The following is a 25384-nucleotide window of genomic DNA, read 5'->3' as shown; positions in this document are numbered from 1 at the left end:
TCGTATTAGTACCGTATCTTGCCATGTTGTGGTTCAGGGGTGCTCACTTTTTTGCATACAAATGTATACGCATTTGACTGATAAAGTAAAGAAAACACAAACAAATGGAGAATGCAAATTGTGTGACACTCGTGTGATTGACAGCAATTTTGTTTTGTTTCCTGTGTGAAGTTCGGACTTCCTCACAACCCCAGATGAGATGGTGAAAATGGAACCCATATGAATGCAATGAAAAATATCGGGGAAAAATCATCACTTACCGGAAAATATAGCAGCAGTGATCCAAACAAAATTGTCTCCAAAAGCACCAGGCCAGAAGCCCGAATACGCTAAAGGAATGAGATGGAGAAAACATTCCAGTTAGTATTTGTGCTGAGGAGCTTGATGTGTTTGAAAGTGACAGATTCACACTCTTCATCGCCCCTGATATTACTGTGATTGGATTTGCTTTGGTTTTCCGAGTTCAAAATCAACTTAAATAAAAGTGTAATTTTCCCAGTCAGTTTACTTGCATGTCAAATGAAACAACAGAACATCACTTTTCATTCAGAACAATTTAAATGTCTAGGAGTTTCAAGAAAACTTAATCATCTATCCAAGTTAAATTTCTGCAGTATGCAGGGAAGTATCAAAGAAGATGTTAACAGATGGTCATCTCTTAATTCGAACTATAACTGGGAGAATTAATATTGTTAAAAATGAATAGCTTTGTAAAAATGTATTGTGTTCATGGAATCACAACACGATCCATCTCAGGTTGTACATTTTGAATTGTGGTAACTGCTGGTGGTCAGCCGCAAACCTGCGATGTCTGCATTATAAATGCCCTCAGAAGCAGTTTCATACAGAAAGAACAAAAGAAGAACACCTATTCTTGGGTGCACAGAGACTCCCTATAAGTGCTGCAAGCGGAGCACTTTCTGGTGACATCAGCTAAGCTCTCTCTCTCACTCTGTCACTCAGCCCCCACCTTTCTGCGGCGCACCACCCCTACACTCCAACTGTCCGTAGTGAAAATCCTGCCGACTACGCTAATTGTTTTATCGTGGAATCACACCATGATCCTTACATGGTCACACATTTTGCACTTGGTAACTGCCAGTGTCCAGCTGTAAACCTACAGCATCTGAATTACAGCAGAATCAATAAAACATCTCCTGTTCTTGGGTGGACAGAGACTGCCTGTAAGCATTACAAATGCAGCGCTTTCTGGTAGTGTCAGCTGAGTTCTCTCTCTCAGTTCCCACCTTTCTGCACAACACTGTTTCCACACTTCATTCATCCACATTCAAAATCTTGTGTTTTGTCATGGGGTCACACTATGATCCATCCCTGGTTACACATTTTGTACTGTGGTTAACTGCCAGTGACCACCTGTGTGAGCGCAACATCTGGATTACAAAGGCCCATAGAAGAAGAATCTTACAGGAAGACCGAAAGAAGAACTGATATTGTTGGGTGTGCAGATACTGCCAATTGAGCAACTTGCTGGTGACACCAACTGAACTTTCTCAGCTCCCACCTTTCTGCACAGCACCAGCTCTATACACAGTGCAAATCCTGCCGACTACGCTGTGTTCTGTTATGGGGTCAGACCACAATCCATCCCAGGTTGCACATTTTGCACTTTAGTAACTGTCAGTGGCCAGCTGTGAACCAATGACATCTGGGTTACCGAGGCCCTTAGAAGCAGTTTCTGTGCAGTGGAAGTAATAAAACAACTCCTATTCCTGGGTGTGCTGAGGCTGCCTGCAGCAACTTCAAAAGGAGCGCTTCCTGGAGACATCAGCTGCACGCTGTCTCCCTCTCTCCCTCTCTCTCTCTCTTTCACTCAGCCCCCACCTTTTGCCGCAGCACCGCCACTACACTTCACTCATCCACAGAGCAAATCCTACCGACTATGGCAAGTGTTTTGTCATGGAATCACACCAGAGCACTTCCCAATGACATCAGCCGAGCTCTTGCTCTCTCTCATTCATGGTGTGATTCTAATACAAAGCAAGGGTCAATATTGTTATGTGTATAGCAAAAGTTTTGTGTACATGTGCTAATTAGCATGTAACTGATATAAATTCCCAAATTCATTAACAAAACTATTTCATAAAGATTAGGTGCAATTGTAATTAGTTAATTTGGTGATATGTTAAAAAGGTGACTCTGCTAAGATCTAAAGCAAGGTTGGTGTAGCTATACCTGACTTGGATTATAAGTATTGGATGATGTATTGGGTTGTAAGTATTTGTACTCTGAGACTATGGAAATGATCAGAAGGTTACTCTTCTCTGTAAGCTTTGGTGTGCACACCACTCATTGCTAGAGACAATTTATTAACAGTCTGGAAGTGTATAGGATAGGGTTGCCAGATTATAAAATTAGAAATATGTGACACTCTTAAAATCTCTCTCTATATTACTATATATATATATATATATATAAATTTATACATGCCCCCTACACACCCAGGCCAATATATTATATAAAAGTAGAGACATAAGTTAAAAACATAAAGCAAGGATTTTAATGGAGGTTAACAAAAGTAAAGTCATTTGAAGATTATTTAGTGAAAGTGCAATTACATACACCACAGTTTGCTTCAAAACAGCTTCTACCTTGTTTGCTAAATGTCCATTCGCTGGAATATTCATCATGAAATTTACACTTACGTTTTGGCATCTTGGGATGGATGGATGGATTAGTTTTTAAGTTAGAAAAAAAGTGGGCCATGGCAAGTAGTAACAACACACTTTGTCGACAGTCGCTGTATGTTGCAATGCTGATACAGAACTGCACAGCAGCGCGGCTGGAGAGCAAAATGGTAAAACAGTGTCGCTGTCCTCAGCCAACCATAACAACTGAACAAGCTGCACACAGGCAGCAGACACTCGTGTCCTCGTTACATTTGGGTTATTTTCATCAAGAGAATCGGAGAAAAGAAATTATAATTACTTATAAAGTTACAACTAAGTACCGTAAGAAGGCAGTAAAAATATATTTTTATTATGACATTTGAAAATGAACTATATATGGGTGTCCCTGAAAGGTCAGTACGGGACAGGGGACAAAATTATGTTGAGAATACTTACCCGATCTTTGCTCATTCATCAGCCACTACCTCATAACGGTCTTTATGTTCAGGTAGCTCTCTCATAAATGGGTGTTGGATGGGTGCTGGACATGATTTAATTCCAAACATAATGCCTGGAATGTTGTACTGACTGTACTCTTAACTGTTCTGCATTTCTGCTTATTGTCATTGGGTTTACAAGCTTAATAAAATTTGAAAAAGAACCGTAAAATGTAAGGAAGCTGGCGTGCTATGTATGCTCAGTCTTTGCTCTGATTACCTTGCTCTGTCGAAAGTGGTAGGCTACAATCATGCTGATAAACACTATGAGCATGCAGAAAGCCTGGACTGCGAGTATCGTCACCCGCAGGTACCAGTCCTCCTGCACGTTACAGGGAGCTCCATCCTGACAGAGAGGACAACCTGGGTGGCAGGGCAGACACTCGGATAACACGCCGCCCCCCTCCTCCACTCCGGCACGGCTTCTGTTGGTAAAGCCTTCTTCATCTTGCTCTGCAGAAACAAGAAAAAGAAAGATAAGGTCTTTAACATACTATAATAATCTTCTTCGGCATCAAGTCCATATCTCATTTATCTGCCTTGAACATTCAGATGCCTGCCGTACCTTTAGTTGTGTTTCTGACCGATGAGGAACTGGCATTGTAGAATCCTGGTAGGCACACACATCGGTACTGACCCAGCCGGAAGCCCATCCCTCGCAAAGAGACACACTGAGAAGTACAGAAATTCAGTTTGTTAAAAAAAACATAATCTTGTATAACTAATAAGAATTATCCAAAAAATCATTTATGCAGAACAGACAAGAAGGACTGACTGGTGTGAAGTGATTCTCGAATGAGAATATACATCTGGGGACAACCTGCTAAAAAGTATGTAGTGAAAGGTGGCCAGATCCAGCGCTGCAAAGGCTACACCCACAGGGATTCTTCCTAAAACACTCGCCCCCAATTACTCCAGTCCACACACTAAAGTAAAGTTCAGTGAGAGAGTAGAATAAACTGAATAAAAGACTTGACGTTAGAAGGAAATGAAAAGCTAAAACTGCTGTCATCCTCTTGGGAGCTCAGGAGCACAAGGTAACTGAAGCTTAATGATTAATTTGTATGTTGTAATGACAGAAAGACACCCACGTGTACACCAGGGATGTGTGGCCAGGGGAGGCAGAGCCTCACCTGTCATCATGAAAAGTAAAAAAAAACTAATAAAGATAACATAAAATGAAGGTGTCCTCAGGTCTGTGCTATAAACTTATTTTCTGTATGATTCCAATAATTTTGATAATTTTTATAGTCAAAATCGCTGAATTTGCGCATTTCCTGTTCAAATACAGGGAGAAACACGAGGTGCGGCAGCAATGAACCTCTCCTCACCTCGGACTGCACTCTCCCTCTCACACGGGGTTGATGTGTGCAATTGGCGCGTGCGTGTTGCTGTCTCTCTGTATGTTGCCAATTTAATGACTGCAGACACGTTTATTATACACCCTGACTTTATACAGTCTGGCTAATATCTTTAATGAATGTGTGTGACATATTTAGTCTTGCTGATCGGACATAAAACCACAGTGAGAAGGCACATGATGAGGCAGACAGTACCGTGCCCCCCTGAAGGGGGCGTATGTAAGCCCAACAGGTGTTCGTTGCTGCTGCTCTTCTACGCAGACGCCCAGCGCCAATAAGTTACTGATATCAGAAACTCAAATGCACTGCAACGGTCCATTTATTTTTATTTTTCGTTTCCCAGGTCCTCCCTGCATGGAGTTTGCATGTTCTCCCCCTGTCTGCGTGGGTTTCCTCCCACAGTCTGAAGACATGCAGGTTAGGTGCACTGGCGATTCTAAATTGTTCCTAGTGTGTACTTGGTGTGTGGGTGTGTGTTTGTGCCCTGCGGTGGGCTGGTGCTCTGCCCAGGGTTTGTTTCCTGCTTTCTGCCCTGTATTGGCTGGGACTGGATCCAGCAGACCCCCGTGACCCTGTAGTTAGGATGTAGCAGGTTGCATGATGGATGGATGGATGGGATCAAACCAAGAAAAAAACAATTCAATATTTAAAAATTAAATTTTGACCTTAAATAAAATATTCTTTTGTTTTTCTTGTTATCCTTTTGTGGAATAGTCTGTATTAAAATTGATTAAAGCATCAGAATTAAAAGCTTTTAAAAACAAAATTGAAATCCCTTTTTTTTGTACACCATTCTATCCTTTCATTTGTATTGAATGAGTATGAATCGTGAAATTGCAACGGCAAATTTAGAACACATCGAGGGTGAGGAGCAAAGTGCTCTCTCTGCTCTCTCGCTCTCGCCCCTATAAATGTAACGTTCTTTCTTAGCCAAGTATGCACCTTACCGATGTGTGTGTAAAGAATGCTGATGAGATATGAAACATAACCAGTAGTCCAGTGGTTCTCAACCTGTGGGGCGGGCCCCCCTAGGGGGGGCGCGGAGTAACAAAAAGGGAGGCGCGAAGATGTGAAAAAAAGAAAACAAGAATCAAAAATATGAAAAAAACATCTGTTGAAACCAAAACAAATTAACTTAAACTACATTCTGATACTAGAACAATAAATATAGAGTTAGATAAATGTCGATAAAAGTTAAGTAGGTATAATAAAATATGCATCTACATTTCAAAGAAATGTTAGGGGGGGGGCGCAATTAAAACTGTTATGAAAACTCAGGTCACAAATACTTAAAGTTTGAGAAACGCTGCAGTAGTCAAAGTGCAGGCTGCCAATTGAATAGTGAATAAGCGACTCTTTGGGGTTCATATATTTGTAAATGTCACTCTAAAGGAGTCAGTACCTCACTAGCCATGAACGTCACTGGTGTACACCATCGCAGCGCCATACGTTTAAGATGTGCTTCTGTCTGCTATGATATCTTTGTGCCACTTTGACTGTCCCTTCACTATATGTCATAACAGCAGCAAACCGAGTTTCGATAAGCATCGTGGTCTATGAATATACAACGTGTTAAAATGCTGTGGCTATTTCATCACGGCATGTTTATATTTCCAATCAGACAGTACTGTTCGATTTCTTTAGTTATCCGTATAGACATGCAGTCAGAAGGTGGATGTTGTGCAGCCTCGTCTGTGCTTTACTGGTGTTGTCAGGCAGATTTGTTGATTTGGGTGTTTTGAGGACTGAAATCTGCATCTTCTGTGGCTCTTTGTTAATCCATTCTGTCGTTTTGATGGATTGTGACACACCGTTTACTTCAAACACGTATTCTGCCATTCACATTTTGATGGACATAGCCTCCTACACTAGATAGCACCTGCGACAAACCATTGTTCACATTTGCCATTCGTCTATGGATGCCATTGAATGCTGATGCATGTATGATGTATGCTACAGAACACATTTTCCTTTGTTTATTTTTAACACGTGCTTTCCACACACTCAACACACATTTGCATGTCTAACTGGGTATTTTACAAGATTTTTCGACTGTAGACGGCTCATCGTAAACAGAAGATTGCTGTCTGTCCAGCCATCATGAGGCGCTGTGAAGCTCAGTGCGCCGTCTAATTGTTCCCACCCACATTTAAGCACAATTTACTCCTGGTTGTCTCCAGACAATTATATTACACATCTAACTTTAGTGAGACTAAATTGCAACTGCTAAAATAAATGAAGAAGGAGGAATCAATAAATACATCTGAAAACCACTCAAAAACGGCTTTGAATTTTTATAGATGTAGGCAGCTGTGAAGATATATGATATTCAGTGCGTCACCGTGTTTTTAATACGCTTCACACTCACATAAATAGCCTGCTTATGAAACATTAGACTTTCATAAACAGTGTACTGTATGTCTTTTATTTCTGCTCCTTACTGTATATATATATCAATTTGTTGCATGGCTATTTTTTTCTGTTTATTTAGTCCTTCCCTTTCCTTTTCATTCATATGCTTTATAAACCTGTGAGAAGGCATTTCTTACAGCCAGGAGAACATTAGAACAATCTGGACTAAAACAGGCCATTCTGTCCACCGCACTACTTGGTCACTTATTCCAGGTATCTGTGGTTCTCTGTGTGAAGTAAAACTTCCTAAAGTTTTTGTGAAATTTTCCCTTAGCAAGTTTCCACCGATGCCCCTGTGTTCTTCATGAACTCTAAATTTTAAAGTCACCGTCTCGATCCACTGGACTAATTCCCTTCATCATTTTAAACACTTCAATCAGGTCTCCTGTTAGTCTGCCTAAACTATAAAGGCTCAGCTCTTTTAATCTTTCTATATAACTCATCCCCTGTAGCCCTGGAGTCGGCCTAGTTGCTCCTCTCTGGACTTTCTCTAGTGCTGCTATGTCCCTTTTTGTAACCTGGAGATTAAAAACTGCATGCAGTACTCCAGATGAGGCCTCAGCAGAGCGTTATAAAGCTTCAGCAGAATGTCCTTGAATTTCTACTCCACACATCAGGGTACCCTGAGGTCATAAAAGATCCCTGGGCATCCGTTGTAAAGAGTAGGGTATACCCCAGCGTCCTGCCTAATTTGACCACCACGGCCTGATCATTCAGGCCTCTTAACCTTATGAGAAGGATTTAGGAGTCATAGTGGACTCTTAAGTTATCGACTTCCCGACAGTGTTCAGAAGGCGTTAAGAAGGCAAACAGAATTTCAGGTTATATAGTGCCTTGATGTATAGAGTACAAGTCACAAGAAGTTCTGCTGAGGCTTTATAACACACTGGTGAGGCCTCATTTTGAGTACTGTGTGACGTTTTAGTCTCCAGGCTACAAAAAAGGATTTAGCAGTGCCAGAAAAGGTCCAGAGAAGAGCGACTAGACTGATTCCAGGGCTACAGGGGATGAATTATGAAGAAAGATATGAGCCTTTACAGTTTAAGCCAAAGAAGATTAAGAGTTTATATGACTGAAGTGTTTAAAGTAATGATGGGAATTAGTCCAGTGGGTCGAGACTGTTCTTTTAAAAGAACACGTGGACACAGCTGGAAACTTCTTCAGGGTAAATTTCACACAAACATTAGGACGTTTTTCTTTACAAAAAGAACGACAGACACTTGGCATAAACGACCAAGTAGTGTGGTAGACAGTAAGACTTTAGGGACTTTCAAAACTCGACTTGATGTTTTTTTGGAAGAAATAAGTGGATAGGACTGGCGAGCTTTATTGGGCTGAATGGCCTGTTCTCATCTAGAGTGTTCTAATGTTCTAATCATTCCCCTGTCTCTAACTGGCTATATTCTCACCACCTAATACCTCATGTGTAGTAAGCGTACCACTGCCAAAATGGCTGTTGTTGCATCATCCAGGTAGATGCTGCACATTAGTGGTGACTCCTCACTCACTGAAGCACTTTGAGTAGTGAGAAAAACACTATATAAATGTAAAGAATAATTATTATTGTTATTATAAAGGATGGTTAAGTCTGCGCTACATTCCAACATTTATCTCTTGGATTAGCGCAAAGTGGGAAGAGCTTGGTGTAAACTGAGCCTGAACGTCCAAGTTAAAAGCTTGACAGACCTTTTAGAGACCTGAATATAGCTTACCGACCTTCTCCAGAACTCCTGCCTCAAAGATTTGCTGCCAATGTTCAGCCCGGTAGGTAGAAGTTAAATATTTATGTCATACACAAGGGTGACATTTAGCAGAAGTGGAAAAACAGGGCTTACACCAAATGCCTTGCCCTGGGCTCCATTCATCTCCCACCTAAGAGAGACAGACAAGTAACAATCGCTGCCAATGGCTTTGTCTGGACTGAGTGAATACCCCCCTGTGGTGACTTGTAGAGTGAAGCCATGGATTCTACATTAGCAAGGGTGGGACCACCATTAAACATGGTAAGTGGATCATCTGTATAAGGGAATCAAGTAAAGACGTCTTTGATCAGATGATTACATAATTAAAGCTGGCATCACATGACACGACTTCTAACCAGAAGGGATGTCAAACTTGACAACTGCGGCCGCAGATCACCTCGTTAGAGTATGTTAGATTACACAACTTGGAAAGGCAGAGCATGACAAATTAGAAACCTCCGTGGTGACTTTTCTGCACAGGTTCACATTTCCAAAGTATTGCGAGCTCGACTCTTTTCTTATCAGCCAATAACAAGCTGCCTGGCAGCAGCAGGGCTGTATCACTGCTTTCCAGTGTCACGCGTGGGCACCTGAGGATCACCTTCATTGCTCAATCAAGGCATTCAAAACTACTCCAGGACAAGAGAGGGTGCTGTCAATAACTGCCCCATCTTTTCTCTCTGTAGCTTTGAGAAGCCACCCAATGAGGGCATATGATGCACCCAGAGAAGCCCCTGCCCCACACCACACTGCTGGTTGGAGCCTTAAAAAAAAAAAAAAACCAGACATCACTGGTAATCCGCTATAGGATGGAGCTCACAGCCTGACCCGCTTGAAATTCAAGCTACCTTCAATAAGATCAGCCTGCTGAAGCACTGAAAGATGGCAATCCAAAGCAATCACAAAAACACACACACGTAGCAAAAGGATCTCAAAAGGCCAGAATCTCAGAATTATCATAAAAGCAATAGACACAGCTGCGGTGGGTTGGCACCCTGCCCAGGACTGGTTCCTGCCTTGTGCCCTGTGTTGGCTGGGATTGGCTCCAGCAGACCCCGTGTTCGGATTCAGCGGGTTGGAAAATGGATGGATGGCAATAGACACAGGAGAACTCGCCATCGACACACTTAGATTCAATGAACCGTAAGGGACTCTGGGTTTTCCTCAGCTTTCATAGTTCTGAAAGGGCAATCCTCAGCAGTAATGGGAAGGTGGCCCCACCTCTTGGGGGCACCATCCACAAAACTCAAGGAACACAACAGAATATGCACTGACAGAAAGAAATCAGATCATCAACACTATTAACATAACATAAACATAAACAAAGACAAGACATTTGAACCCCAGCCCAGGGAGGATCCCTGACTGAAACATAAAGCTGTATATCTGGCCCACTCTGGTCAAGTGTTCATCCCCCACCGCCTAAACAATCCCACAGATGACTCTAAAGCACCTCACAAAAAGTTTTATCTGATATAGTGGGGTCATAAATGTGCAAGAACAACAACTGGTTATATCGCATCTTTCCCTTTAAAATTTGAGTGTATTCGACATTAATTTCCCCTGCCTGTTTCTTCTTTTTTCGGCTGCTCCTGTTAGGGGTTGCCACAGTGGATCATCTTCTTCCATATCTTTCTGTCCTCTACATCTTGTTCTGTTACACCCACCACCTGCATGTCCTCTCTCAACACATCCATAAACCTTCTCTTAGGTCTTCCTCTTCTCCTCTTTCCTGGCAGTTCTATCCTTAGCATCCTTCTCCCAATATACCCAGCATCTCTCCTCTGCACATGTCCAAACCAACACAATTACGCCTCTCTGACTTTGTCTCCTAACTGTCCAACTTGAGCTGACCCCCTAATGTCCTCATTTCTAATCCTGTCCATCCTTGTCATCCCCAATGCAAATCTTAGCATCTTTATCTCTGCCACCTCCAGCTCTGTCTCCTGTGCCACCGTCTCCAGCCCATATAACATAGCTGGTCTCACTACCGTCCTGTAGACCTTCCCTTTCACTCTTGCTGATACTTCCTGTTTAAACAATTAAAAATATGATGTTTATCAGCATTTATAAAAAAACATTGTTAACTATGTACAACGTATCAAATTTCCATTACATAGGCTAATAAAGTTTGTTTGATTTTATCTGACCAATTTACAATGACTAATTCTCAATGCTCATGAATCTTTTGACTGCAGTCAGGGTTGTTGTTTTTTTTACCCTCATGTGAGTCATCCTGTAGTCATCAGACAAGCAGGTAGTTATGTCAGGAGAATTCAGCTTCTTCCACGTAAAACAGTTTATTTTAATTAGTTTTATATGTATGACAGACTTTTATTGCCAACTTCAATTCTGTATGATAATTTAAACTGTTCCTTTTCTTTTTTTCAGCACCCCTTCTCCTCACCGGCTATCATCCTTATGGATCTTCTTCTTTTTTTAATATATATACAGTACTGTGCAAAAGTTTTAGGCAGGTGTGAAAAAAATGCTGTAAACAAAGAATGCTTTCAAAAATGGAAGTGTTAATCATTTATTTTCATCAATCAACAAAATGCAGTGAATGAACAAAAGAGAAATCTAAATCAAATCAAAATTTGGTGTGACCACCCTTTGCCTTCAAAACAGCATCAATTCTTCTAGGTACACTTGCACACAGTTTTTGAAGGACCTCGGCTGGTAGGTTGTTCCAAACATCTTGGAGAACTAACCACAGATCTTCTGTGGATGTAGGCTCCCTCACATCCTTCTGTCTCTTAATGTAATCCCAGACACACTCGATGATGTTGAGATCAGGGCTCTGTGGGGGCCATACCATCACTTCCAGGACTTCTTGTTCTTCTTTACACTGAAGATAGTTCTTAATGACTTTGGCTGTATGTTTGGGGTCGTTGTCCTGCTGCAGAATACATTTGGGGTCAATCATACGCCTCCCTGATGTTATTGCATAATGGATAAGTATCTGCCTGTATTTCTCAGCATTGAGGACACCATTAATCCTAACCAAATCTCCAACTCCATTTGTAGAAATGCAGCCCCAAACGTTCAAGGAACCTCCACCATGTGCTTCACTGTTGCCTGCAGACAATAATGAGTACCGCTCTCCAGCCATTCGACAAACAAACTGCCTTCTGCTACAGCCAAATATTTCAAATTTTGAGTCATCAGTCCAGAGCACCTGCTGCCATTTTTCAGCACCCCATGTCCTGTTTTCATGCATACTTGAGTCGCTTGGCCTTGTTTCCACGTTGGAGGTGCGGCTTTTTGGCTGCAACTCTTCCATGAAGATCACTTCTGGCCAGACTTCTCCGGACAGTAGATGGGTGTACCTGGGTCCCACTGCTTTCTGCCAGTTCTGAGCTGATGGCACTGCAGGACCTCTTCCGATTTCAAAGGGTAATAAGCTTGATGTGTTTTTCATCTGCTTCACTAAGTTTCTTTGGCTGACCACTGCGTCAACGATCCTCAACGTTGCCCGTTTCTTTGTGCTTCTTCAAAAGAGCTTGAACAGCACATCTTGAAACCCCAGTCTGCTTTGAAATCTTTATCTGGGAGAGACCTTGCTGATGCAGTGTAACTACCTTGTGTCTTGTTGTTGTGCTCAATCTTGCCATGACATGAAACTGTCTTCATTAAACATGAAACAGCATTTTTTCACACCTGCCTAAAACTTTTACACAGTACTGGAATATATCCATTCATTATCTAACCCACTATATCCTAACTACAGGGTTACGGGGGTCTGCTGGAGCCAATCCCAGTCAACACAGGGCGCAAGGCAGGAAACAAACCCCAGGCAGAGCGCCAGCCCACTGCAGTATACAGTGGTGTGAAAAACTATTTGCCCCCTTCCTGATTTCTTATTCTTTTGCATGTTTGTCACACAAAATGTTTCTGATCATCAAACACATTTAACCATTAGTCAAATATAACACAAGTAAACACAAAATGCAGTTTTTAAATGATGGTTTTTATTATTTAGGGAGAAAAAATCCAAACCTACATGGCCCTGTGTGAAAAAGTAATTGCCCCCTGAACCTAATAACTGGTTGGGCCACCCTTAGCAGCAATAACTGCAATCAAGCGTTTGCGATAACTTGCAATGAGTCTTTTACAGCGCTCTGGAGGAATGTTGGCCCACTCATCTTTGCAGAATTGTAATTCAGCTTTATTTGAGGGTTTTCTAGCATGAACCGCCTTTTTAAGGTCATACCATAGCATCTCAATTGGATTCAGGTCAGGACTTTGACTAGGCCACTCCAAAGTCTTCATTTTGTTTTTCTTCAGCCATTCAGAGGTGGATTTGCTGGTGTGTTTTGGGTCATTGTCCTGTTGCAGCACCCAAGATCACTTCAGCTTGAGTTGACGAACAGATGGCCGGACATTCTCCTTCAGGATTTGCTGGTAGAAAGTAGAATTCATGGTTCCATCTATCACAGCAAGCTTTCCAGGTCCTGAAGCAGCAAAACAACCCCAGACCACCACACTACCACCACCATATTTTACTGTTGGTATGATGTTCTTTTTCTGAAATGCTGTGTTCCTTTTACGCCAGATGTAACGGGACATTTGCCTTCCAAAAGTTCAACTTTTGTCTCATCAGTCCACAAGGTATTTTCCCAAAAGTCTTGGCAATCATTGAGATGTTTCTTAGCAAAATTGAGACGAGCCCTAATGTTCTTTTGCTTAACAGTGGTTTGCGTCTTGGAAATCTGCCATGCAGGCCGTTTTGCCCAGTCTCTTTCTTATGGTGGAGTCGTGAACACTGACCTTAATTGAGGCAAGTGAGGCCTGCAGTTCTTTAGACGTTGTCCTAGGGTCTTTTGTGACCTCTCGGATGAGTCGTCTCTGCGCTCTTGGGGTAATTTTGGTCGGCCGGGCACTCCTGGGAAGGTTCACCACTGATCCATGTTTTTGCCATTTGTGGATAATGGCTCTCACTGTGGTTCGCTGGAGTCCCAAAGCTTTAGAAATGGCTTTATAACCTTTACCAGACTGATAGATCTCAATTACTTCTGTTCTCATTTGTTCCTGAATTTCTTTGGATCTTGGCTTGATGTCTAGCTTTTGAGGTTCTTTTGGTCTACTTCTCTGTGTCAGGCAGCTCCTATTTAAGTGATTTCTTGATTGAAACAGGTGTGGCAGTAATCAGGCCTCTACGGAAATTGAACTCAGGTGTGATACACCACAGTTAGGTTGTTTTTGAACAAGGGGGCAATTACTTTTTCACACAGGGCCATGTAGGTTTGGATTTTTTTTCTCCCTAAATAATAAAAACCATCATTTAAAAACTGCATTTTGTGTTTACTTGTGTTATATCTGACTAATGGTTAAATGTGTTTGATGATCAGAAACATTTTGTGTGACAAACATGCAAAAGAATAAGAAATCAGGAAGGGGGCAAATAGTTTTTCACACCACTGTATATACATATATATATAATTGATTAGAGGAATGCTGAATGTGTAGTAAACCTCAGTGATACAGTTAAAGAAAGCATTGGAGGTGGGTGTAAGCCTTTAGAGAGGCACTCACTAACAAATAGTGCTGAGGTTACAAATAAAATATGAATAGCGGGTTGGACAATGACTGGCTGACTGTAACACACACTAAGAAGGCTCTTTAGCCCCTGAGGTTTTATTTTGAAATTCAACTCAAATTAGCCGTAGATGTATCACCTTCTAGGGGTAAAAGTCCCACCCGAAAATATTGGTACCCTTGCAGCCCTAATCAGCCGAGTCGTTCTTCTGTAACTAGGGGGCTTTGCCCTCTTCTCACTTTGCTCGCCCACCAACCTTTGCCTGTGCTACGCACCAGCTAGTTTGCATCTCTGCTGCTCATGTTGTGAAGAGGGGGGCTGAACGCACCCCAAGGAGATGCGGTCGCTCCACCGACACCCCCTCTTAAACCGTGATACAATGGGAAACGCATAGTTTTTTTTTTACCTCCTCTTTGCTCAATCAGCTGCTGGTTTGCTGCTGGTGCCGTGCTGCATGATCTGCGTTTCGCGTGTCGCACTTCTGTCATATCGTGTATGCCCATATATTCGATCTCTTTTTGCTTTTACCTTTTAATCAGTATTGCATTGAATTTTAAAAAAAAATTCTTTGCATTTATATAGCGCTTTTCTCACTACTCAAAGCGCTCAGCAATTGTAGGTTAAAGACCTTGCTCAAGGACCCAACAGAGCAGAGTCCCTATTGGCATTTACGGGATTTGAACCGGCAACCTTCCGATTGTCAGTTCAGATCCCTAGCCTCAGAGCCACCAATTTTGATTCCGTGTTTGGAATTACATCGTGACAACTAAACATATAACTGCCCGTGAGTGAATATCATTTCTTTCTCTCTACAAGAATGTGCCTGACGTAACCACACAGGACTTTTCCAGATCTCTTTGCCTAAGCTCTTGCCTCGCAGGGCTTCCAGCCCCGGGCATGGTTACATTGCTTGGCACAAAGACTCGTCTCGCAGGACATGAAAGTGTCTCTCTGAGACAACCACATCTCGTCTCCTTCCAAAATTTTTTTTTATAATAGAGAGATATGGAGACCAAAACTGCACACAGTACTCAACGTGACACCTCACAAGTGTGTTCTAAAGCTCGAGCTTCACCTCCCTTGATTTGCACTGTGCTCCTATTCCATCTGAGGCTGTAGCGAACTAAACATCTGCCTAAACTCTTAACGCCTACATGGCACATTGGCATTGCCAAATTCTTTATAAAGTTTCATGGAACCTGATCCACAATACAACCAAAAGTGAACTTCCTGCCACCCAGGAAACTCAACACCTCCAGTTTAAGCTGCCTACCACAGAGTGAGAAAGATGGCAAACGGCCCTAAAACATGCCAGTTACATCAGGGCTGGTAGGCATCCACGATTATCTCTTGTTTCAATATTTTATTTTTTTCATAAAAGCACCACAGTACCTCCCCTGATCTTCTTAAACTTTTCAGTGAGAGCAGTGAAATTGACCAGGCTAGGGGATTCAGGAGAACTACCGACAGTGAGAAAGTGGGTCTACGGGGCAGACCATGTCAGACGCTCCAGATTATCGACATAATCCACCAGAACATCACATCTGCAGGCGTCTTTAAAATAGAAAGCTGTGCTTGTCTTTCTCAAAACGCAAAGAATAAAAGATTAAAGGGCAGTGCGTGTGCCAGCTTTTAATAGGTGTTGGAATTGGGGGAGGGATTGTCTGCCAGGCAGGATCATTTGTGCCCCTCTTCATTTCTAGGAATGCTGATGTGGTTCAAGTGCTGTCTTTATGTCTTGTTTGTGCTCATATTGTTGCTCATTTAGTTTCTATGTATGTGTGTCTTCTTTTTTGCTCCATATGTTTTGTTGGATTGTGTTTCTGAGGTGGCCATGATAAACTGGCCATCAAGCTCTGTGAAAAGGATTATTTGTGTTCTGACACACCATTTTTTCGCACTCATTGCACACCCAACCTCCAGTACTTGGAAGGGGGTCTCTCTCTGAATTACCATTCTCAAGATTTCTTTCATTTTTTTGTTTCCTGCAAGGTGTTTTTGGGAGTTTTGTTCTCCTCTTCTCAGAGTAGTATAGGCCAGGTCTTACCAGTATCATATGCCCCCTGGCACCGGAGTGAGCTGGAGCCCCTGTTTTGATAGCAAAAGAGAAAAATACGAGGGGGTACCCAAAAATAACCGGAATTTGTAAAAATAAAACTGTTTTACTTACTGAAACTTTAGTCTCCTTCAAAGTACTCTCTCCATGTGAAGGAATGCTCTCGTCCCAACATTTTTCCCACTGGTGGAAACGTTTTTGGAATTCCTGAAGACGAATGTCGTCCAAGGCCTGCAGTGATTTTTCTTTGACTTCCTCCACGGTATAAAAATGCTTTCATCCGAGTTCTTTTTTCAAACGTGGGAACAAACAAAAGTTGCACAGATCAAAGATCAGGCAAGCATGGAGGGTGGCAAGAACTCCAAGACACACAAGTCAATTCAGAAATCTCTTCGATAGTCCGACGACGATCTTCATAAATTGTATTGCAAACTTAAGATCTGGCCGACCTTCCACAATTAGGAATAACGAAAATTGTGAAAAAGATCGCAATACAATAGTTGGTCTTTAAGTGACATTTCCTCTCATTTGAAACATGAAAACCACTCGTTGACCCGTGTTTTACTTAAAGCTTCCTCTTTAAAATCAGTTTCCAGCATCAGTACAATTTCAGCAGCTGTTTTTTTTTACATAAGAGGAAACAAAATGTAATGCTGTTCTTTATGATCACAGGTCTACGAGTTTTTACGGTTTTCGTGTTTCAAATGAGGGGAAATGTCACCTGATCTTTGCTCCGTGCTACTTTTTCTTGAACAAAAAAACTCAGAGGAAAGTGTTTTTGTACCGTGAAGGAAGTAAAAAAAAAAAATCGCTGCACGCACTGGACAACGTTGATCTTCAGCAATTCCAAAAATGTTTCCACCAGTGGCAAAAACGTTGGGACGAGAGCAATCATTCACATGGAGAGAGTACTTTGAAGGAGTCTAAAGTTTCAGTAAGTAAAAATTATTAAAACAATCTTTTTTTCAATTCTGGTTATTTTTGGGTACCCCCTTTAACATAGGCATCAGAAACATCGTGGTTCCCTTTGTTCCCGGGGTCCCCAGCCAGTGCCCATTGTGCCCATACGTTAAGACAGCCCTGGTCAAAGCTGGAGGTCTGTCAAAAATAATGGAGCCTGTTAAAGCCCATTGAAGCATTCGTTGTGTGAGTTTGGGATGGACAAGAAATAAATTGTTGTTCTTGTTGTCGTTATTCTCGAGGTGCCTCCTGTCCGCTACTGAAGGGGTCTCTCAGCATGGCGCTTACGCCTTTACTAACGGCTCTTCAGCAGCGCTCCCTCTGTGGTGCGCACTCCCATACAGTCTGCTCTTTCAGCTCTTGTTATTCTCGAGGTGCCTTTCCTGCCTCCTGTCTGACGTTCAATGCAAACATAAACACGTTACAAAGTACATTTAATGATGAAATACCGGATTGTACAGGGTATGCAATTAATGATGGTAATCAATATTCATTTTACATTTTGAAGAAAACACCATGAAGGTGTCTGACAGCCTGTTGTGGAAATTCTGCATTGCTCGACGTAACATGTCAACAGAAATCTAAGGATCTCGAAGGCCATGGAATGTCGCAGTTGCGTGAAATAATGACGCGCCTTCCAAACAATCGATTGTCGGGCAGTACTCAAAGTGGCTCCACTTGGGGACTTCATTTTTAAGGCCTAACCCATTTCTTGTGTGTAATCACATGAGCAGACGGGACACGATCGTGACGTCCTAACTGGTAATGCCGTTGAAATCTCCTTTGGGCAGCAGTCACACTATCACCATCCTTAGAAAAGGCTTTCACAGCAAACGCTCGTTGCGCACCACTCCACTGCTCCATTATAACTAATGGCGAGGGGTTCTAAACGAGGTCACATTGGTCCCAAACAACTGCCGACACCTACTTTCAAAATTTGTCCCCAGGCACAGCATCCAGGGGGCGCCAAATTGATGTTACGAAATTTTAGAATGAAATGTTTTCCATTCTTAAATGCACTAAAAAGTAAATAAAAAAAACATTCGCACGCTCAGTCCATCACTCCGTCAGTATGAGGATATCTTTTTCCTGTTTTTTGTTTCTTTCTGATTTCAAAGCACGTATTACAAACCGGATTCCAAAAAAGTTGGGACACTAAACAAATTGTGAATAAAAACTGAATGCAATGATGTGGAGATGGCAAATGTCAATATTTTATTTGTAATAGAACGTAGATGACAGATCAAACGTTTAATCCGAGTAAATGTATCATTTTAAAGGAAAAATATGTTGATTCAAAATTTCACGGTGGTGTCAACAAATCCCAAAAAAGTTGGGACAAGTAGCAATAAGAGGCTGGAAAAAGTAAATTTGAGCATAACGAAGAGCTGGAAGACCAATAAACATTAATTAGGTCAATTGGCAACATGATTGGGTATAAAAAGAGCTTCTCAGAGTGGCAGTGTCTCTCAGAAGCCAAGATGGGTAGAGGATCACCAATTCCCACAATGTTGCACAGAAAGATAGTGGAGCAATATCAGAAAGGTGTTACCCAGCGAAAAATTGCAAAGACTTTGCATCTATCATCATCAACTGTGCATAACATCATCCGAAGATTCAGAGAATCTGGAACAATCTCTGTGCGTAAGGGTCAAGGCCGTAAAACCATACTGGATGCCCGTGATCTCCAGGCCCTTAAACGACACTGCACCACAAACAGGAATGCTACTGTAAAGGAAATCACAGAATGGGCTCAGGAATACTTCCAGAAACCATTGTCAGTGAACACAATCCACCGTGCCATCTGCCGTTGCCAGCTGAAACTCTACAGTGCAAAGAAGAAGCCATTTCTAAGCAAGATCCACAAGCTCAGGCGTTGTCACTGGGCCAGGGATCATTTAAAATGGAGTGTGGCAAAATGGAAGACTGTTCTGTGGTCAGGCGAGTCACGATTCAAGTTCTTTTGGAAATCTGGGACGCCATGTCATCCGGACCAAAGAGGACAAGGACAACCCAAGTTGTTATCAACGCTCAGTTCAGAAGCCTGCATCTCTGATGGTATGGGGTTGCATGAGTGCGTGTGGCATGGGCAGCTTGCATGTCTGGAAAGGCACCATCAATGCAGAAAAATATATTCAGGTTCTAGAACAACATATGCTCCCATCCAGACGTCATCTCTTTCAGGGAAGACCCTGCATTTTTCAACAAGATAATGCCAGACCACATTCTGCATCAATCACAACATCATGGCTGTGTAGGAGAAGGATCCGGGTACTGAAATGGCCAGTCTGCAGTCCAGATCTTTCACCTATAGAGAACATTTGGCGCATCATAAAGAGGAAGGTGTGACAAAGAAGGCCCAAGACGATTGAACAGTTAGAGGCCTGTATTAGACAAGAATGGGAGAGCATTCCTATTTCTAAACTTGAGAAACTGGTCTCCTCGGTCCCCAGACGTCTGTTGAGTGTTGTAAGAAGAAGGGGAGATGCCACACAGTGGTGAAAATGGCCTTATCCCAACTTTTTTGGGATTTGTTGACACCATGAAATTCTGAATCAACATATTTTTCCCTTAAAATGATACATTTTCTCAGTTGAAACTTTTGTTCCGTGATTTATGTTCTATTCTGAATAAAATATTAGAAGTTGGCACCTCCACATCATTGCATTCAGTTTTTATTCACGATTTGTATAGTGTCCCAACTTTTTTGGAATCCGGTTTGTAGTTCTATATACCCAACAGACAATAATTTATCCCCTCCACTACTCTAACATGCTTGACTCCCACCCAGAAACATTTTTGACGTAATTAAACAGGTCGCGCGACTGACATGAGGCATTAGTGTATTATTGTCTAAGTTGTTGCAAACGCCATTTCTGTGTGCCAAGTGATTTGTGTTTATGTGTTTGATAGAAAATTGATTGGGCTGTGGTGAAGTATTCTAGTAGACGGCTGCAAAAGTCTAGACGTTTCCCCATCATATTTTCGTACGAATAAATTGTAAGTAATTCAGTTTTTATAAATATATAACTATTAACTGGATTATAAAATCCAGTGTATTGTTAACATTATTTTTATTCATTTCACGGGCAGGTTTATACAGTCCAGACATACCGGTAACAGTGTTTGATGTAAGCGTCCCTGCGTGGGATTGGTCAGCCGTAGGCCCCGCACACCTCTAAGGCCGCCTCTGCTCCATCACCTTCACTACTCCTCGTGTCTCACTCTCGCACTTCCTCTTTCGATCGAGTCACCAAAGCCAGAGGGACCAGGCACACACATTCACACAGAACTCATTTTATTGTACAGTAGATTGATTTAGACCACTTTGCAGGGATTTGTTTTCACGTTGACATTAAAGGTCTATTTTCTTTCTGAGGGATGGCTGGGTATCGTGCCCTGTTGGGAAGCCTAGAACTGCAGGGGACCGAAAAAAGGACAAGCCATTCCCTGGGACATGAAAGGACAGCCACCCTGGGTGGCATCGGGGCTTTGAAGCCCAAGCCTGTTGGGGTCCGTGGCCACCCCCAGGGGGTGCCTGGGCAGCTCCAGGGCCTTGGCATGCAGCACTTCCACCACACCGGGTGCAGTATAAAGGAGGCCACCTCACTCCACTCAGGAAGCCGGAGTCAGGCGGAAGAGAACGGAGCTTGTAGGAGAAGAAAAGACAGAGATAAGGACTGAGCTGTTATTGTGCTGGTTTGTGCACTGCGAGTGACGTGTTGCAGAAAAGAGAAATAAATATCTGGCTGTCTCTGTGTCCATCTGTGTCCGGGGTATCTTTCACATCTGTTAATCAGTGTCAAAAAGGCCAAATTCAATCCACTGCCATTCCATGTTGTCTAACAATAAAATTCGAAAGCTTCCTAGGGCGTGGGAAGGGGGGTGAACATTTTTGATGGGCACTGTTTTCGTCCAGTGACATTTTGCTGCTCTTTGTCGCAGTCTCATTGTCTGTTTAGGCGTTTTCCAGTGTTTTCTGTTTTCCAGAAGATTAACTGCGACGCTTTTTTCTTTTTTTTCCTTCACATCACAAGCTGCTCATGAAGAGGCTTCTAAAAATGTGGTGCGCTGAACCCCATAAAAGACCAATTTAGCAGCACTGTGATCTGAGAAGGCGACGTTAACCTTTGGAGGCATTTGGAATGTTGGGGAAAAGTTCATCACAAAAGATGAAAATAACAATTAATCTGCTGTAGCTAAAGTGCAGTTGGCATCATACTGCATTAGGAGTATACGCCGCTTATCTCTAGACATTTAGTGAGTATGTACATATATTTTTTTTTTCCCCCACAAATCCAATTTGAAAACAAATGCAGTAGGCTGCTTGTCAGCCGGGGTGATCAGATTTTCTAGTCTCCGTGTCTGGCTCTGTTCACAGACTAACAGCAAAAACAAGTGCCTATGCAGTAGGCTTCTTCCGCTGCCGGCAGCGTGTCCTATATTAAGCAAGCACCCATCTGTCCACTTTCTCAGCGGATTCAGCTCTTGATTAACAGAATCTGCCATTGCTGCAGTGTCCCTAAACAAATAGATGGCCTGCTCACGCCTCTGCCGCCATCAAGCCATCTCCTATTAGGGAACACGCCTGTTGGCAGCGCTCCTCACAAGGCCAAGAAAGACAGGAAACACGTCAAAGGGCAGCCCTAGGTAACATACACAGTACACCACTCAAGTGTCTTTTAGAAATGAAGGGCTTTCAGTTTGGCACCTTGACCAGCCATCTGGGACACTCAGCAGACGTCGTCTGAAATCATCGACTAAGCAGTGCACAGAAGCAGTTAAAAAGACAAAACAAAATGTCAGGTTATATCATAAAAACCATGGAATTTAAGTCAAAGGCCGTTATGCTCAGACTATGTAATGCACTTGTGAGACTGCATCTGGAGTCCAGTGTGCAGTTCTGGTCACCACACCTCAATAAAGACTTGCAGAGGAGAGTAACCAGGTGCATCCAAGGACTTGAGGACATGTCCTACTGTGACAGACTGACACAATTAAATCTGTGTAGTCTTGAGCAGAGAAGACCATATGGGGAACTGCTCCACGTCTTTAAAATCCTCAAGGGACGTTATGCTCAGACCACGTAATGCACTAGTGAGAATGCATCTGGAGTCCTGTGCGCAGTTATGGCTGCCACACCTCAACAACGACAGAGCAGCACTTGAAGCTGTGCAGAGGAGAATAACCAGGTGCATCCAAGGACTTGAGGACATGTCCTACTGTGACAGACTGACACAATTAAATCTGTGTAGTCTTTAGCAGAGAAGACCACATGGGGAACTGCTCCACGTCTTTAAAATCCTCAAGGGACGTTATGCTCAGACCACGTAATGCACTAGTGAGAATGCATCTGGAGTCCTGTGCGCAGTTATGGCTGCCACACCTCAACAACGACAGAGCAGCACTTGAAGCTGTGCAGAGGAGAATAACCAGGTGCATCCAAGGACTTGAGGACATGTCCTACTGTGACAGGCTCAGACAATTAAATCTGTTTAGTCTCAGGCAGAGCAGACCACATGGGGACCTCATCTGGGTCTTCAAAATCCTGAAGGGGCATTATGCTCAGACTACATAACACTCTAGTGACACCACATCTGGAATCCTGTGTGCAGTTCTGGTCACCACACCTCAAGAAAGACTTGCAGAGGAGAGTAACCAGGTGCATCCAAGGACTTGAGGACATGTCCTACTGTGACAGACTGAGACAATTAAATCTGTGTAGTCTTGAGCAGAGAAGACCACATGGGGAACTTCTCCACAGGTCTTTAAAATCCTTAAGGGACGTTATGCTCAGACTATGTCATGCACTAGTGACACCACATATGGAGTCCTGTGTGTAGTTCTGGGCACCACACCTCAAGAAAGACTTGCAGAGGAGAGTAACCGGGTGCATCCAAGGACTTGAGGACATGTTCTACTGTGACAGATGTAAAGAATTAAATCTGTCTAGTCTTGAGCAGAGAAGACCACATGGGGAATTGCTCCAGGTCTTTAAAATCCTCAAGGGACATTATGCTCAAGACTACATAACATTCTAGTGTGACTTTATTTGGAGTGCTGTGTGCAGTTCTGGTCACCATAATGCAACAAAGGCAGAGCAGCCCTGGAAGCTGTGCAGAGGAGAGAAACTGAGAGCATTCTAGAACCTGGGGACATGTCCTACTTTGACAGGCTCAGAGTATTAAACCCGTTTAGTCTCGAGCAGAGAAGACCACATGGGGACCTAATCCAGGTCTTCAGAAGTTTCAGCATTTCAGTTTAAGGGTGAATCCCGTACTTCAGTGCTTCCCAAACTCGGCCCTGGGGACCCCCTATGGCTGCAGGTTTTTGTTCCCACCAGCTTCTGTTTTTTTTAATGCACTCTTCAGCTAATTAAGTCAACTGTTATACTGGGAACAATATAGAAATTAGAAAACTAAGTTTGGTTTGGTAAAAAAATATATATATTAAAATGTGCCAAGCAGTTATAATATGGGAATAATGTCTTTTTTTTTCTTTTTAACAATATTTTCATCTTGATTTTCATTCTACTTTTCCAGGTGCTCTAATTATTTACTCATTAGTTGGTCTAATGCTGAAGTATTTGCAGAATTTCACAATTCAATGTTGCTTGGCTGGTTGTCTGCTCTGCTCGTTTTTATTGTCATTATTAAGATACAAGGAAGGGGGAAACTGCACAGAGAAAGAGCAAAATATAATGAGATCAACAAAAGAGAGTTCAGTATTTAAATCTACAGCAAAAGCAGAAATATTTCTAAATGCCTTATAAATGTAAAAATCATGCTGCTGTGCTGTTCTAATTGTAGAATAAAAGAAAAATAATAGCAGCTAATTAAATGAGATCAGTGCTATCAGGCGTTGTCACTGATTAGGAATCTGGTTGGAACAAAAAGCTGCAGCCACAGGGGGTCCCCAGGACCAAGTTTGGGAAACACTGCTATACTTGAAGACACCAGTGGGACTTAAGGGGACGTGTGTTTAGAAATGAAGCCAGAAAGTACTTCTTTATGCCAAGAGTTGTAGGAATCTGAAACTTACTGAGGCATGGACCTCTAAGCAGAAACCCCTTTAAGACAAATCTGGATGAGATACTGGGACAGCTTATATAGCTAAACAAATGAGCTTGATGGACTGAATGGTCTCCTCTCGTATGTCACATTTCTTATGCTCTTAAGTGCACATCCACTCATTGTTGTAACACGTCAGGCTACACACTTGGCTGTTTTCCACCTGGGCCGCAGCATTCCTTTCCTATGGACATTTCTTTATCCTTTAATTCCAGGAATCACAGCACAGATTAGGGGTCTGACATGAGCGACTCAAAGCTGGTCGATTTTCTACCAGACAGATGTTTCGGTGTCATCTGAGTGATCAGCATTTTCAACTGAAATTTAGTGTCTTATGCAGTCCGTGCACGGCTTAACTTTCTTTCAGAAGCTTAACTTAAATTAAAAAAAAAAAAAGCTGAAGAAGTTGAAATCAAATTAACACTAAATTGAATATGGTGTGTATGTTAGCATTCTGGGCTCTCGATGCAATCCCCCGTTCCTGTCTAAGTGATCAGATCAGTGTCATATGTATATTTTTGTATTGCTGCTCCTACATTTCTAGCAGTGACGTGCGGTGAGGGTCATGGCTGGTGACTCCTTCAGAGTGACATTTACAAATATATGAACCCCAAAGAGTCGCTTATTCACTAATCAAGTGGCAGCCTAATGTTCTAAATTTGCCGTTGCAGTTCCACAATTCCTACTCATTCAATACAAATGAAAGGATAGAGTGGTGTACAAAAAAGGGATTTCAATTTTGACCTTAATTGAAATATTAAGTTGTTTATGAAAGCTTAATTCTGATGCTTTAATTAATTTTAATACCGACTGTTCAACAAAAGGATAACAAGATAAACAAAAGAATTTTATTTAATTACAAAATTTAGTTTCTTTGTCTGATCCCATTTTTCGTAAAATTGAAAACCGTTTATGGTCGTTCCTTTTAGTTGTAAATAAAGTCCATATACCTAAAATCTCCGTCACTTTCTTTTAAAAGTCCTCCTTATTCTCCTTTAGTTTTAAAAATCTTAATTTTCCATTTTGGCAGTCAGTTGGAACAAAAAATAAAACTAAACAGACCGCTGCAGTGCCATTGACTTTCTGATATCGCTAACTTATTGGCGCTGAGCGTCTGCGT

General features: G+C 42.2%; 1 protein-coding gene across 1 annotated transcript in view; it reads right to left on the bottom strand.

Moving 5' to 3' along the window:
* LOC120517847 (probable G-protein coupled receptor 158) overlaps positions 1-25384 on the bottom strand; it is a 95942-nt gene that overhangs the window by 18534 nt on the left and 52024 nt on the right. Inside the window, exons 3-5 of the mRNA XM_039740349.1 lie at positions 3690-3795; positions 3345-3577; positions 261-329 (exon numbers count right to left, since the gene is read on the bottom strand). Of these exons, the coding sequence (XP_039596283.1) occupies positions 261-329; positions 3345-3577; positions 3690-3795 (408 nt within the window). The remainder of the gene's footprint in view (positions 1-260; positions 330-3344; positions 3578-3689; positions 3796-25384) is intronic.

This window comes from Polypterus senegalus, chromosome 17, assembly GCF_016835505.1.
Source record: "Polypterus senegalus isolate Bchr_013 chromosome 17, ASM1683550v1, whole genome shotgun sequence".
Classification (NCBI taxonomy): Eukaryota; Metazoa; Chordata; class Cladistia; order Polypteriformes; family Polypteridae; genus Polypterus; species Polypterus senegalus.
This window is presented reverse-complemented; position numbering and strand designations above follow the sequence as displayed.